Source organism: Molossus molossus, unplaced genomic scaffold, assembly GCF_014108415.1.
Source record: "Molossus molossus isolate mMolMol1 unplaced genomic scaffold, mMolMol1.p scaffold_m16_p_17, whole genome shotgun sequence".
Lineage (NCBI taxonomy): Eukaryota > Metazoa > Chordata > Mammalia > Chiroptera > Molossidae > Molossus > Molossus molossus.
Genome location: NW_023425352.1, coordinates 23,405,387 through 23,417,834, shown reverse-complemented (window position 1 = coordinate 23,417,834; position 12,448 = coordinate 23,405,387). Strand labels below are relative to the sequence as shown.

General features: G+C 50.2%; 1 protein-coding gene across 7 annotated transcripts in view; it reads left to right on the top strand.

The window, feature by feature from the left end:
* PAX2 (paired box 2) overlaps positions 1-12,448 on the top strand; it is an 89,059-nt gene that overhangs the window by 35,471 nt on the left and 41,140 nt on the right. For all 7 annotated transcript variants that reach the window (XR_004959987.1, XM_036265060.1, XM_036265062.1 and 4 more), the window contains 2 exons: positions 6,309-6,394; positions 7,860-7,979. Coding sequence is in view for 6 of the 7 variants with exons in the window: in XM_036265060.1 (XP_036120953.1) it covers positions 6,309-6,394; positions 7,860-7,979 (206 nt within the window). In the remaining variant the exon portion in view is untranslated. The remainder of the gene's footprint in view (positions 1-6,308; positions 6,395-7,859; positions 7,980-12,448) is intronic.

Genomic DNA, 12,448 nt, shown 5'->3' with positions numbered 1-12,448 from the left:
GAAAAGTTTCCAGCTGTTTGCGTTGCTGTGACTTGCCTCTGGGCTGAGCCAGGGACACATGCCTAATGTTGGCAGCTCTCAAAAGGCCTGAGTTGAAACAATTACCTGAAATCGTTGGGCAAAATACCCTTTGCTGAAGCAAATATTGTTTTGTCCTCCCAAATGATCCAGCCTATAATACCCAGGCAGGTTGAAGCTGCTGGCAGAGGCCCCTCCTACCACTCTTCTGGCTCAGCGGGCATAGGGCCAGCTAGCCTGAAACATTCTCCCCTGGAGCTCCTTTCATTGACCAAATCAGGAAAGACTTTCCCCATACCAGGGACTAAATCTTTTCTGCAAAAACTCTAAAGTGAACTATCTACTCCAGGACAATTTAAACTGATTTACACTTGTGTATGACACATGTATGAAGATACTTGACATCTTGCTCCAAAGAGACTTTGAACAAACCAGTGATATGACAGCCTGGAGGGAGCTAGCCTGCCGTTCCACTAGAAAGTAATTCCAAGGTGGAGAAGGTAGTCTGTGCTAGGCAGCTGGACAGAATTTCATGGGGACATACTGGAAGATCCTGTGTATATCACCTTGTCAACAGCTGGATGGCAGGTGTTATTACTCCCGTTTTATACAAGGGAATGCTGAGGCTCAGGGAGCCCCCTAAACTTTGTTTCTCAGAATACAACAGAACGAGAGAACTAGAATTCAGGGGTTTGGATTTGGGACCTTTGGGTCTGTCTCTCTCCTGAAGGCAGTATAGTTTGGTGGTTAAGGGTATGGGCTCCGGGGTCAGTCTACCTGAATTCAAACCTCGGATTTGCCATTTATTAAACGGTTGATCTTGAGCACGTTATAATATGCCTTATCTATAAAATGGTTTGTTGTGAGGATTAAGTGAACCATTTGTTTGAAGCACTTAGAACATTGCCCAGCACATGGTAAATATTTAGTTCAGTAGTTTTTATTACTGGAGCCTCCGCTAAGGAAGCACTGCTCTTAGAAATCCCGACCAGACGAGTCCTGGAAATGCTGTCACCTAAGTCCCTCCAAGGTGAGCGGAGGTCACTTCAATGCTAATAGGACCTCTTCTTGTCTCCACCTCAGGGGAAGTTTTTGCACACCATTTATTATCATATAATATAATGCAATATAATATCATACATAACATAACATAATATGATGGGTAGGTTAACTTGGAAACCCTGAGGCGGACCGTGGATGGATGGATAGATGAATAGATACATTTGTACTAAGTATACATACATTATATCATTCTATTGATTTGTAAAAAGTTCCCGGTCTGCCTGGCTGTAATGAGATTTTTGAACTTTGCGTGGCGATCAATGAGAGGAATATTATTGGCCTGGAGAATTGATATACCTGCTCTCAGTGGCTTGTTCTGCTCCCAGGCTGCCCCGGCCCCCCAGGTGTACGATTCCAGCAGACACTTAACCTTTTTTACAGTGTCATCAGGCTAAAAGGAATCTAATAGTGACACAGGACTTGTGCTCAGCACTCTGCCACTATTGCTTTCCTGTCACAAATAATTTATAGCCTTCTATTTCCATCCCTGAGCCTGCACCCCAGCCCTGCTTCCCACTTTCCCCCAGCTCTCAGGAATCAATAAACTCGCACAGCCACGGTGGGACTTCAGGGTGCAAGGAGACGGACAGACAAAGAGGGAAGACAGAAAGACAGAGGAAGAGAGTGAAACACAGAAAAAGGAAGGAGGGAAGGAGGAGGAAGAGGGTGTAGATCCAGAGGAGGAATGAGAATGTCCCCAGTGCTTTCTAAGAATGTTGAGGGCTTCTCCGTTTCTTTATGAGTTAACAAACTATCATGAGGAGACGAGGTACGGGCTCTCAGTCCAAGTCACAGAGCCACTGGACTGTTTTCCTCTCCAGCTTGGTGGGAGGTGAAGGCCTCCTGGGAATTTACCCAAGAGGGAGTGATTCCACCTCCCTTGTCATCCTTTACTCTAAAGCTTTGCCGCACCGCCTGCTATCTCTTGGGTCCGGAAGAAGCTGCTGCTCATACTGTCTACAGATCTGTCCCAGTGCCCCTAGGCAGGAGTCCCCAGTCTGTCTTCTCTGATGCAACCTCTTTTTGGGTCAGACTGTGACACCTGCTGCTGTTGTTTCCTGTCTTCTCAATGCTCTTCCCAGGGTCTCTAGGCATCTGCACTGACCAGGCTGGGGCACGTTGGGCTGAGAGACCTCCTACCTGCACCTGGCTCATCCCCTAACTAGAAAGCTGCCAGGCCTAGGGGTCCCCCATAGGAATAATACTACTACTAGTTGTTGTTACTACTATAGCTAGTACTTGTTGAGCCAGCCATCATACTAACTGTTTTACATGGATTATCCTACTTAATCCTCACAACAGCTCTAGGAAGTAAATAGTATTATTATTTTATTATACAGGTGAGGGAATAAGAAACTACCAAAGGTCTCACAGGCAATAAGTAACAGAGCTGGGACTCAGACTGAGCTCTTTGTCCCTATGCTCTAGTCATACTCCTGCGTGTGTGGGAGACGCTGAGCGCCAGAAGTCTCCACGCTGGGCCCAGGCAGAGGCCTGGAGGTTCCAGGAAAGTTAGGGGAGAAAAAACATCCCTGTGATGTTTTGGGAAGAAAGCATGCTGGAAAGAGAGGTGGGCAGGACCCTGATCAGGCAGTGTTTCTGGAAACCGGAAATAGCATCTTCCAGCCTCCAGGTAGAGATGTGCTCTCCAGGGCTCCCTTCTGCACCCTCCAAAGACCTGTATGCCAGGCTTGACTTTCCAGGCCAACCCGGCCTGCGCCCACGGAGGCTTAGCTGTGTCTGGCTGTCTGTAGGGCCACGAATGAAAAGTAATTGGAGGAGAAGAAAGGAGGAGCTGGGGGAAAATTGTATCAGGCAGTCACCCAAAGCAGCTGCTTTTCTTTATCTTTTTAACCTCTAGTGATATTTCCATGGGTTGTGTGCGGGATGCCGGAGGTCAACGGGTGACCATCAGGTTTCCACAATCCCGGTTCTTAAATTCCCTGAGATCAGTTCTGGGGACTCGCAAGTGCCCACAGCCCAGGGGGCATGGATGGACACCAAGAGTATCAGTAACTCACAGCAGGCACTCTGCCCAGCTCCTCTCCCAGGCACCACCAAGCCGCTGTCAGGGAGTAGTGATTTTCCATCACTTGCTGCTTCAGCTAAATCTGCACTGGCGCCCCAGGGGTCAGAGGCGCTGAGTAACAAAGACAGAAACTCCACAAAGCCAGCAGTTATCTGTCTCATCTAGCCCCAGCTCTGAGGCTTCCTCAGTCCACAGCCCATCAGCCCTCAAGCCAGAGCCACCCACAGGTCAGTGAGATCCCAGAAGCTGCTGTGGCAATGAATTAGAAGCAGCTGCTCTGAACTGCTTCGTCTCCTCTAGACCTTTTGTGTAGACCAGTCTACACTGCCCTTGGCTACTACAGTCTTTCCTATTGTGATTATGCTCCAACCACCCTCTTCTCCTGCCTCAACTCTTGGGAGATGACCTTGCCTTCTGCTTTGCTAAGAGATAAAACCCATAAAAACTCCTTTTCCAAGCATTTGGCTCCCTCAAAGTATGCCATCTCTCCCTAACTCCTCCCCTATGCCTTTCATTCCGTTCTCCTTATTTTGCCTTGCTCTCACCATCCGTCTCTCAGCCTACTTCAGTAGCTCCCTCTTCACAAGTTCTTACTCCTCAGCCTACAAACTATTCCAGGTCACCCCTACCTTAGAAAGCCTTCCCTCTACTCAGCTGCCAGTTTAATCCCCCAGCTTCCCACTTTTCTCTCCTTTCCTTTTCTACAAACTTCTAGGCATGCATCGACTCTTGCTGACTCCCTTTCTCCTATGAACTTCTTAGCCCCTTTTGGCTGGCTCCTTCCTTTTGTTGATACTTCTCTCCCCATGGTCATTAGTAGTCACCAAAATCCCCAAATCTATGCCCCCTCTTATTTCCAATTCCTTCCAATCCTTACGTTGCTATTGACACTGTGGGTTATGTTCTCCTTCTGGGAATGTTCTTCTCCATTGAGTTAGGTGAAACTGCTGAATCCTGGTTCTGCCATTTCCAGTGTGACCAGTTCTGACCCCTGCAAGGTCAGGTTCTTTCCCCCAGTCTCTGAAAGTGGTATCCACTCCCCCGGCCTCTTGAACCATTCAACGTTCCTCTCCTTGACAATCTTCTAAACCCATATCTGTTGTGCCAGTTGGGACGTGGGCATGTCTACCTGGACACTCCTTCACCACCTCAGATGCTGCATGTCTAGGACCAACATCACCACCTGCATCCCTTTCTGACAGTGGTACAAACCATCAGCTCTTCAGTTACCAGACTTGGGGTTCTAGAGCCACGGTTGACTCCAGTTATTGCTAAATCCTGGCCATGCTACCTTCACAATATCTTGCAAATTCTTTCCTTTCTTTCCTGAGATCAGCTTCTCATCACCTCCTGCCTCTATATTGCTTTACCAGAATCCGTTTGTACATGCTCTACCCTAATTGGCAGTGTAATCTCCAGTAAGCTTCTTAACCTCTGTCAGCTTTGGTTTTCAATTTGCAAAATGAGGATAATAGTATATACTTTAGAGGTTGTGAGAATTAACAGTAGTGTATATAAGTGGCATGGATTGCATATAATATCGGCACATAATAGATGCTCAGTAAGTGGGAAATCACAATTCTCATCACTTCCAAGTCTGCAGCCTCATTTCCTCGCGCTCCCTTGCATACCTCCCCTGTTCTGGCTGACTAGTCTGGGCACGAGCCCCTAAAACATCATGCCCATTTGGTCCCCATGCTTTGATTCTACCCTCCTCCAACACCTGCTTATAATGCTCTGCCCTCTGCTTCTTTGTTCATCTTAGTATCATGTTCTGTACTGGAGAAAGATACCTTAGAGATCCCGTAGTCTAAGACTTTTAGAGCTACAAAAGAAAAAACTGAGGCCCAGAGAAGTGGAATGATGAGCCCCAAACTATGTAGCCACAAAATGGCAGCCGGAAGCAGGACATGGGGCCCCTGCCATGTACCCCAGTGCCCATCCTCCATCCAGTAAGTCCACCATCCTCCGCGCCTCTAGTTCCTGTGTCTGTATGTTCAGCCCTACTCTGCTTTGAAGGGCTACATCAAGTTTCCTCCTCAGTGACTTCTCTCCCACTTCCCCCACCTGCAGGGGGGAATGATTTTTTTTCTGCCTCCTTTTGGCATTTACAACTTGGCCCCCTTGGAGTTACTTAACTTTCTTTGAGTGTGTGTCTTCCTCCCCTAACGTTATATCCAACACTGAGACAAGGGCCTTATTTCTGTTGCCTGGCAGTGCTCAGTGAAAGCTGGTTAGAGAGGAGTCCACTCATGGCTTATGACTTACCTGCTGGTTGAGGTGAACTTGGATCACACACATCTCTGCAGGGAAAAGCAACACTGTTGGGAAAATTGCTTCCAAGGGCACCTTATTTGACCAGTGGGTGGGAGGGAGCATTCCTCAGTCCTGGCCCGAGGGTGGCCTTTTGTATCACACAGTCCTGGGTCCTTCAGAGCACTGATAAATCAGCTCATCCCCAGTCCTGGGATGTTTGACTCACCCCAGAGTGCACAGTGGGGGGCACCGGGCTTTTCAACTAGGCTGGTAAAGAAGCTGTGATCCAAGTAGAACCTCAGAAAAGGAGGCCATCAGGCCAGCAAGTTGTACAGGGACAGGGCTTTGACTTGTTTGAGAGCAGTAAGTGGGCTCAAGAAGTTGTTCAGGGCCTGACAAGGGGACCATATGCTGTGTTGGAATCATGGAGACAAGAGGGTTACCAGTGACCCAGCCCTTCCCTGGCTACTTCTCCTCGGCTCAGTAAATGGGGAAAGCTCAGCCCCTCCTCAACTGTGGAGGTATGTGGTACAGTTCCAACAGGAAAGCCAGCTCCGAAATGGTCTCCAGACCCAGGGAGTCCTGTTCCCAGGAAGAGATTTGCATGTGATAAGGAAGGGGAGGGTGGGCAGTCCCACCCCAGAAAGGGGAAGGGTGCTATGTTCTATTCACTCTGCTGCCCCAGTACCTGATACCAAGAATCAAGCTGCAATTCTGATGAAGCGCTCCCGGCCGGACAGAACGCAGACTGCCTCCACCCAGAGTTGCACTAGGCTGGGTCGGCGGAGCACACAGGAGGGAAAACTCGAGCCTTGCAGCAGTCTGTGAGGGCAGGGTGCAGGGAGCAGATGGGTGCCAAAGGAGCTGAGAGGCTGGTCTCTGCTACTCTGGGCTACAGTTGGTGCGACATGTGATGTGTGATGCTGTTGTGATGCTGTTGCAGGATCATCCGGACCAAAGTTCAGCAGCCTTTTCACCCAACACCAGACGGGGCTGGGACTGGAGTGACTGCACCTGGCCACACCATTGGTAAGAGGGCTCAGGGAAGTGGGGAAGCAGGGCCCCACCTAGGAGAGCTGGGTACGCAGCTCCACCCCAGAACTATTGTTTCTAATTTGTGCTCTCTCTGAGCTCCTAGAGGCTCAGAGAGACTAGCTCACTAGGATCCTTCCTTCTCTCTCCATCTCTCTCTCTCCCTCCCCATCAATATTTTCCCTTTAGTTTTTCTTCTCCTTCCCTTCCTCCTCCTTCTGCAGCTTTTGTTTTTATCTGATCCTGTCTCCCCACTTGTCCTTTTTTTTTTTTAATATCTACTTTCTTACTTCATTTTTTAATTTCTAAAATGATCATTTTCTTTTCTCCTCTCCTCTCCCTTCTTCTCTCCTCTTCCCCCTCTCTGTCTTTCCCTTTCTCTTTCCTTGTCTCTGTATGTGAAGCTCTGGGTTTGTTCCTCTGTCTCTCCCTCCGGCCTCATGGCCTGTCTCTTTTGATTTCTGTCTTTCTGTCTTCCACTCAGTAACTCTCTGCCTTTTTCCAGCCTCCTTATTTATTGATCCTTGTTCAGGGCCTTTCAGGGACATGACCCAGGCCCTACCAAAACATCCGCTAATATTTCTACCGCCACCACTCCAAACATAGTCTTCTCTTTGGCCCAAGCGTACTTGGTACCAGGGCTTAAGGAGCTGGGATGTGATCAAACTTTTCTCGCTGCCCGTCTTGGCAGTTGTGCCTTTCTTTCTTGACCAGCAGGAAGTAGAATGGCAGGCCCCAGCCCTCCTGGAGTTGGCAGGATCTGTTGTTTACTAGGCCTGTACCATAGCATGTGCTGGGAAGAAGGGTTGGGCCGGGCTGTACCTGAGTAGATCATTACTGAGTGAATGTGTTCACTAGTCTGTGCCCTGAGGGGGAAAGTAGGAACTTCTCAAGTGATTTCAAGACCAGAAGCAACTAGGAGAGAGGAGGTATGCACTCCTGGAGAATATTAAGACCATTCTTGTGTCTCCTAGAGATTCAGAGACAGGTCTTAGAAAGCCACAGATTCTAAATCAGGATTGGTAAAGACTCAGCCCCGGAGACTGTGAGCTGGGGTTTGTTTAGAAGGATTTTCTGGGCCCCAGGGATTGGACGAGCTGTGCAAGGAGGCCTCTTCGGAGCTGCGCTCACTATAGGAGTGCTGAGTCACCTTCTAGATGGAGTCAGCTTTGGTATTTCCATTCATCTTCAGGGGAGTGAGTTCAAGGGCCCCAGCAAAATCTATAGGTCTGCAGAGAAGGCTTGGGGTTGACTGGTCACCACTCAGCCCAGGGATGGACAGAAGTGAATAGCCTGCTCTGTGTGCAGCAATGCCTTCCCCCTTAAACCTCAGAGGAAGAAGTGGAATATGGGCTCCCCATCCCTCCTTATTTCCTCTGCTTCTCTCTGCCCCCAGCCTTGGGGCTTTGGCCTGCGATCACAACTGCTATCCTGATGGCATTTCCTCCTTACTCTCGTCCAGTTCCCAGTACGGCCTCCCCTCCTGTTTCCAGCGCCTCCAATGATCCAGTGGGATCCTACTCCATCAACGGGATCCTGGGGATCCCTCGCTCCAATGGCGAGAAGAGGAAACGTGATGAAGGTAGGGAGGAGGGAAGAGGCTTGGCTTCCCTGTGCATGCTTTGTCCTTGGACTCAGAGCTCCGGTTTCGGCCCGGCCTCGCAGCTGCTCTGCTGTGAGATCAGTTTTAGTCGCAAAGCCCAGGTCCCCCCACTGCCCTGCTGGCTCCTGGAGAGAGGGAGGCAGGCTGCTGGTGGGGCCAATAGCTTCACCATCTGCTCAGCAGCCTTGACTGCCTCCCCGTCCTCTGGGACTCACCCCGATATCCCTGTGGGATGCCAGGAGGAGAAGCATGAACCACGTACCTTGGGAAGGTTTTGGAGGTTCAGGGACATCTGGTCTGTGACCTGAGGATAAAAGGCCAACTTGCTTTGTCCTTACCTGATCCCAAACCATCAGGAAATAGGGGAGTGGTGTCACATGCTGCTGACCCTGGTGTCCTTTCTCTGTGACACATGGACACTGGCCCCACTAAAACCACTCATGGTTTCTTCTCTGTGTTCCCCCATGGGAGCAGATACCACTCAGGCTCCTCTCCCGCCTTCTGTCATCCCCTGTAACCTCATGGTGCAGCCAGCTGTTAAGCAGGGAGGTAGATAGGGGAATAAAGAGGAAGAGGAGAGGGGAAAGGAAGTAAGCGGAGAGAGTGGTGGCTGTGAGTTTGGGAGAAGGTGTTTTTCATACGGATGACATTAGAGGTCCCCTGGTGACCATCCGGTTCTCTTCTGGTGCGTGAGGCCAGAAGCTGGCAGGCCCAGGCAAACAGGGACACCAGTGCCCGGACCCTGCTTCTAGCCCCAATCTCGTGGTCCCTGCTGGGGAGGCAGTCACCTCCTGGTTTAGGGAGGGCTTATGATTTTAAGGGTTTATACCATGAAACAGACAGAATCCTCTAAAGAAGAGCATAAAGGGGGTGACATATATCCCATTAGCCCAGATGGTCCCAATTTATGCCTTTTGTCTCTGCATCTTGGCCAGTCAGCATCTCTTTCCTCTCTCAAAAATGCCCTGTTTAGATAGTAAATCATATGGTCATCCCAAGCCTAGATGAGCCTTTGATTGGATCAGCCGTAGAGGGGAAGGAATGGAGAAAAGGGACAAAGCTGAGATTCCCTGGGGCCAGGGAAAGAGAGTGTGAACTGGTCTCTAGCAGAAGGGACGGAGTGTAGGAGAGGCCGGGGCCTGGAAAGACAGTGATGACCTGGTGCTGGCCTCCTTCCAGAAGCCCTAATGGCCTCATTTCACAGGGAAACAGCTTGTCTGGCTCTATTTTTCCTTCTTCCCAAATATCTAAACCCATTTGGCTGCCACGGCCTTTGCCACTCACTAAATTTCATTGTGGTTGTTTTGGCCACAGCCCCTGATGGGCAGGGGGAGGCTGTGTGAAAAGCCCTTAGTTCTCATTCTCCCTGGGGGTTTCCCACACTCAGGCCTTAGCCAAGCTTCCTGGTACCCTGAGTGGTTTGGAAGATTCTGCCCCAAACCCTAGGGTTTCTCCTTTAATCACTGCCCCTGCATTTTTAGAGTGAAAGATGTTCAGGGGCCAGGATAGACCACAGGACCCCTCACCTCTCTCTCCCGTTCTGCTGTTGGACACAAGTATGCTTTTTGCTTCCTGGGCTCCTATGGGCCATGAAAGGAGGCCAGGAGTAGGGAGTCACTGGCATGAGGCTGTGGCCACCCCAGGTTGGGCCTGGTTGGCCCAGAACAGAGCACTCTCCTTTCTGAGCAATTGATCACATTCATTGTCTCAATCAATTCAATTCAGTGAACCCTTCCTGTGTGTGTTGCAAGAAAGGCTTGGTGCTATAGGATCCCAAAGCAGAACAAGATATGATTCTTGTCCTTAAGGAGCTTACAGTCTAGTGAGGCGTATAAAATATGTGAGCCCAGAGAGCGGAAAGGCCCATCAGATATCTGTGTTGTGGTGGAGGTCTGGGCTGCAGGCCAGGGAGCTCAGAGTGGGGAGAGAGTAAGCCCCAGGAAGGGCTGCTCTGTGAGGAGGGGCCTAGGGATGGATGAGAGGCATGTTCAAAGACAGTGGTAGTATGAAATTCTCTGATAGACCCAGCCTTGTGGCCAGAAGGATCTGTGGTGAGAGAGTACAGGGGCACTTGGGCTGGGATGAAAGGGCGAGAGGGGGAGTCAGGGTTATGCGTTAGGGTCACAGATCAATCAGGTCAAGACCAGACCATATAGGAGTTCGGACTTTTTCTGCAGGCACGAGTAGCCACTGAAAGTGAATGAGCAGGACAGGAGGAGGACAGGGCTGGGTCTGGGAAGATCATCCTCCAGCAGGATGACAGTGCGGGCAGCAGGGAGACATCTTGGGACAGTTGAACTCCTCTAGGTGAGGGACATTAGGGACCTGCAAGTTTCCTCTTACTGCTTCAACACGTACTTCCTGGGCCCAGCTAGGCAGCAGGAAAGATCAGAGACCCTGCTTCTTTTGAGGGTATGGGTTAGGGCGTAGGAGGGTTCTCTTGCCCTGACTCTCCCTCCTATTGGCCAACAGCAGACCAGATGGAGCTGTCCTTACCCTGGTGGAGTCCAGAGCCAATAAGGGAGCCCAGTTCTCTCTGACCCTTCATCCCCACACCACACACACTTGATCTATGGGACCCAGGTGGGAAGAGAGAGGAAAAGAGAGGCGAGAGCAAAGGCAGACCTCCCACAACCCAGTCCCCCCTCCCCCACTCTTGGTGCCTCTAAGCAGCTAGGCCCAGTTTGCATTAGGGAGCAGCTCAGATGATTAAGAATAGGGGAGATAATTATGTGTCAAGATGATGTAGCCCAACTCTGCAGTCAAGCCAAGGTAGCACAGCAGCTGGCAGGCCGGTAGCAGGAGGCAGCAGCCTCGGGCATGGGCTGCACAGACACCCAGGTGTGTCCTTTAGCTACTGGGCCAGCACTGCAGGCAAAAGAGAAAACTGGCTCAGGAGCTGAGGGGTCTTGGGATGGGAACAGGTATACATGTCAAGGGACTTGAGGGAGTGGACAGACACATCTCCCTCCAGGAGAACTCTGATGCCCCTCCGGGTCTGCCTTCCTTTGGTCCCTCTTACTGTGGCATCTCCCTAGAAGTGTCATACCCCAAGGGAAAGCTGTGAGCCTCTCTGTCCTCAAGGAAGCCACTCCCACCCCTGCCTCTGGGTACAGTTCAGCCTATTCTTCAGCTCTAACAATGTCATGGTGTTGGGCATTAGCGAGGACAATCACTGCAGCGTGTGCTGGCGTTATTGGAGACAATCTCAGCAGTAGTTATTGGTGTTCACAGTGATAATACCCAGAGCATTATTGGCACTGGCACTTGGAATATGGACAGCGTTATTAGTATCTGCAGCAATCATATCTGTGGGGATATTAGTAAAGGGCCGATCAGCTGTGACTCTGGGGAAAAAGAAACTGACAGTGACTGTGAATCTGCCTGAGACACCTTCTCGTGCTTTGGCCTTTGGAAGTATGGTAGAATCCCCAGACTTTCCTTTGAGAAATGTGTTAGTCAAGAAGTTTTGACCCCCAACCCCCAAGAGTCCAGGAGTTCCCAGAATGAGACAGGCAGACAGACCAGTGATAGATGAGGAAGTTATATCACAAAGCAGCCAGAAGACAGTCTGAGGAGGTAAACCCCTGTTCAGCACCCTGCTAAAAGCTTTACCTCTTTTTGGCTACAATTATGGGTGGGTATATTAGGGTCCTTTGAAGGACGCTGCTTCCCTAAATGTTGCTTGCCCCGGCTGATGTGGCTGGAGAATAGAGACTCTTGTATTTTTTTAGGCTGAAAAAAACGAAGTTCTTTACCCTCACCCAGTTGCGCTCAGCCGTGGCCCAAAGTGTTGCTGCTATCCATCGGTGTTGTTGAAACACAGACCAATTACATAACTTGTCCAAAAATCCAAATGAAGTCATATGGTCTGAGTCTGTTAATCTGTGGGAGGGGAGGTGTGTTGGTCTCATCCTTCGATGTGTGGGATTGCAGGGGGCTGTGATTTTGCATTCCATTAATTAGGTGCACAATGAGTTGTGCAGTTGAGTGATGCCAAACCGGTGCAGTTGTGCATTTGCAGGCAGGGCAGGTTGCACGGCTGCAAACAGCCGAGCCCTGTCACTGCCTTTAATAGCTCCCTTCTGCTTTGGATGGCACTGTAACTGGAAGAAGCAGTTTATTTCCTTAGTTAGTTTCCCTCCTAGAGGTCCCCAAGCGTGTTGCTTAGGTTAGACTTGGAGCAAATGAGGGAATGAAGCTGTGGAAATGAGCGGCACCTGCCCTGTCTAGGAGCTCTGGATTCCAGCAGAAGGCTACAGACCCCCACCAGGAAGGAGGATTTGGGTGGGGGCCAGCAGGCAGTCCTGCAGCACAGTGTGAGTGGGCATTGTGGCCCAGTGGGAAATGGCGTGAGCTCTGGAGTCAGGCATAGCTGGGTTTGAACCCTAGCACCTTGGTCAAGTCACTTAATCTTCATCAGCTCAGTCTTCTCCTCTGTAATGTGG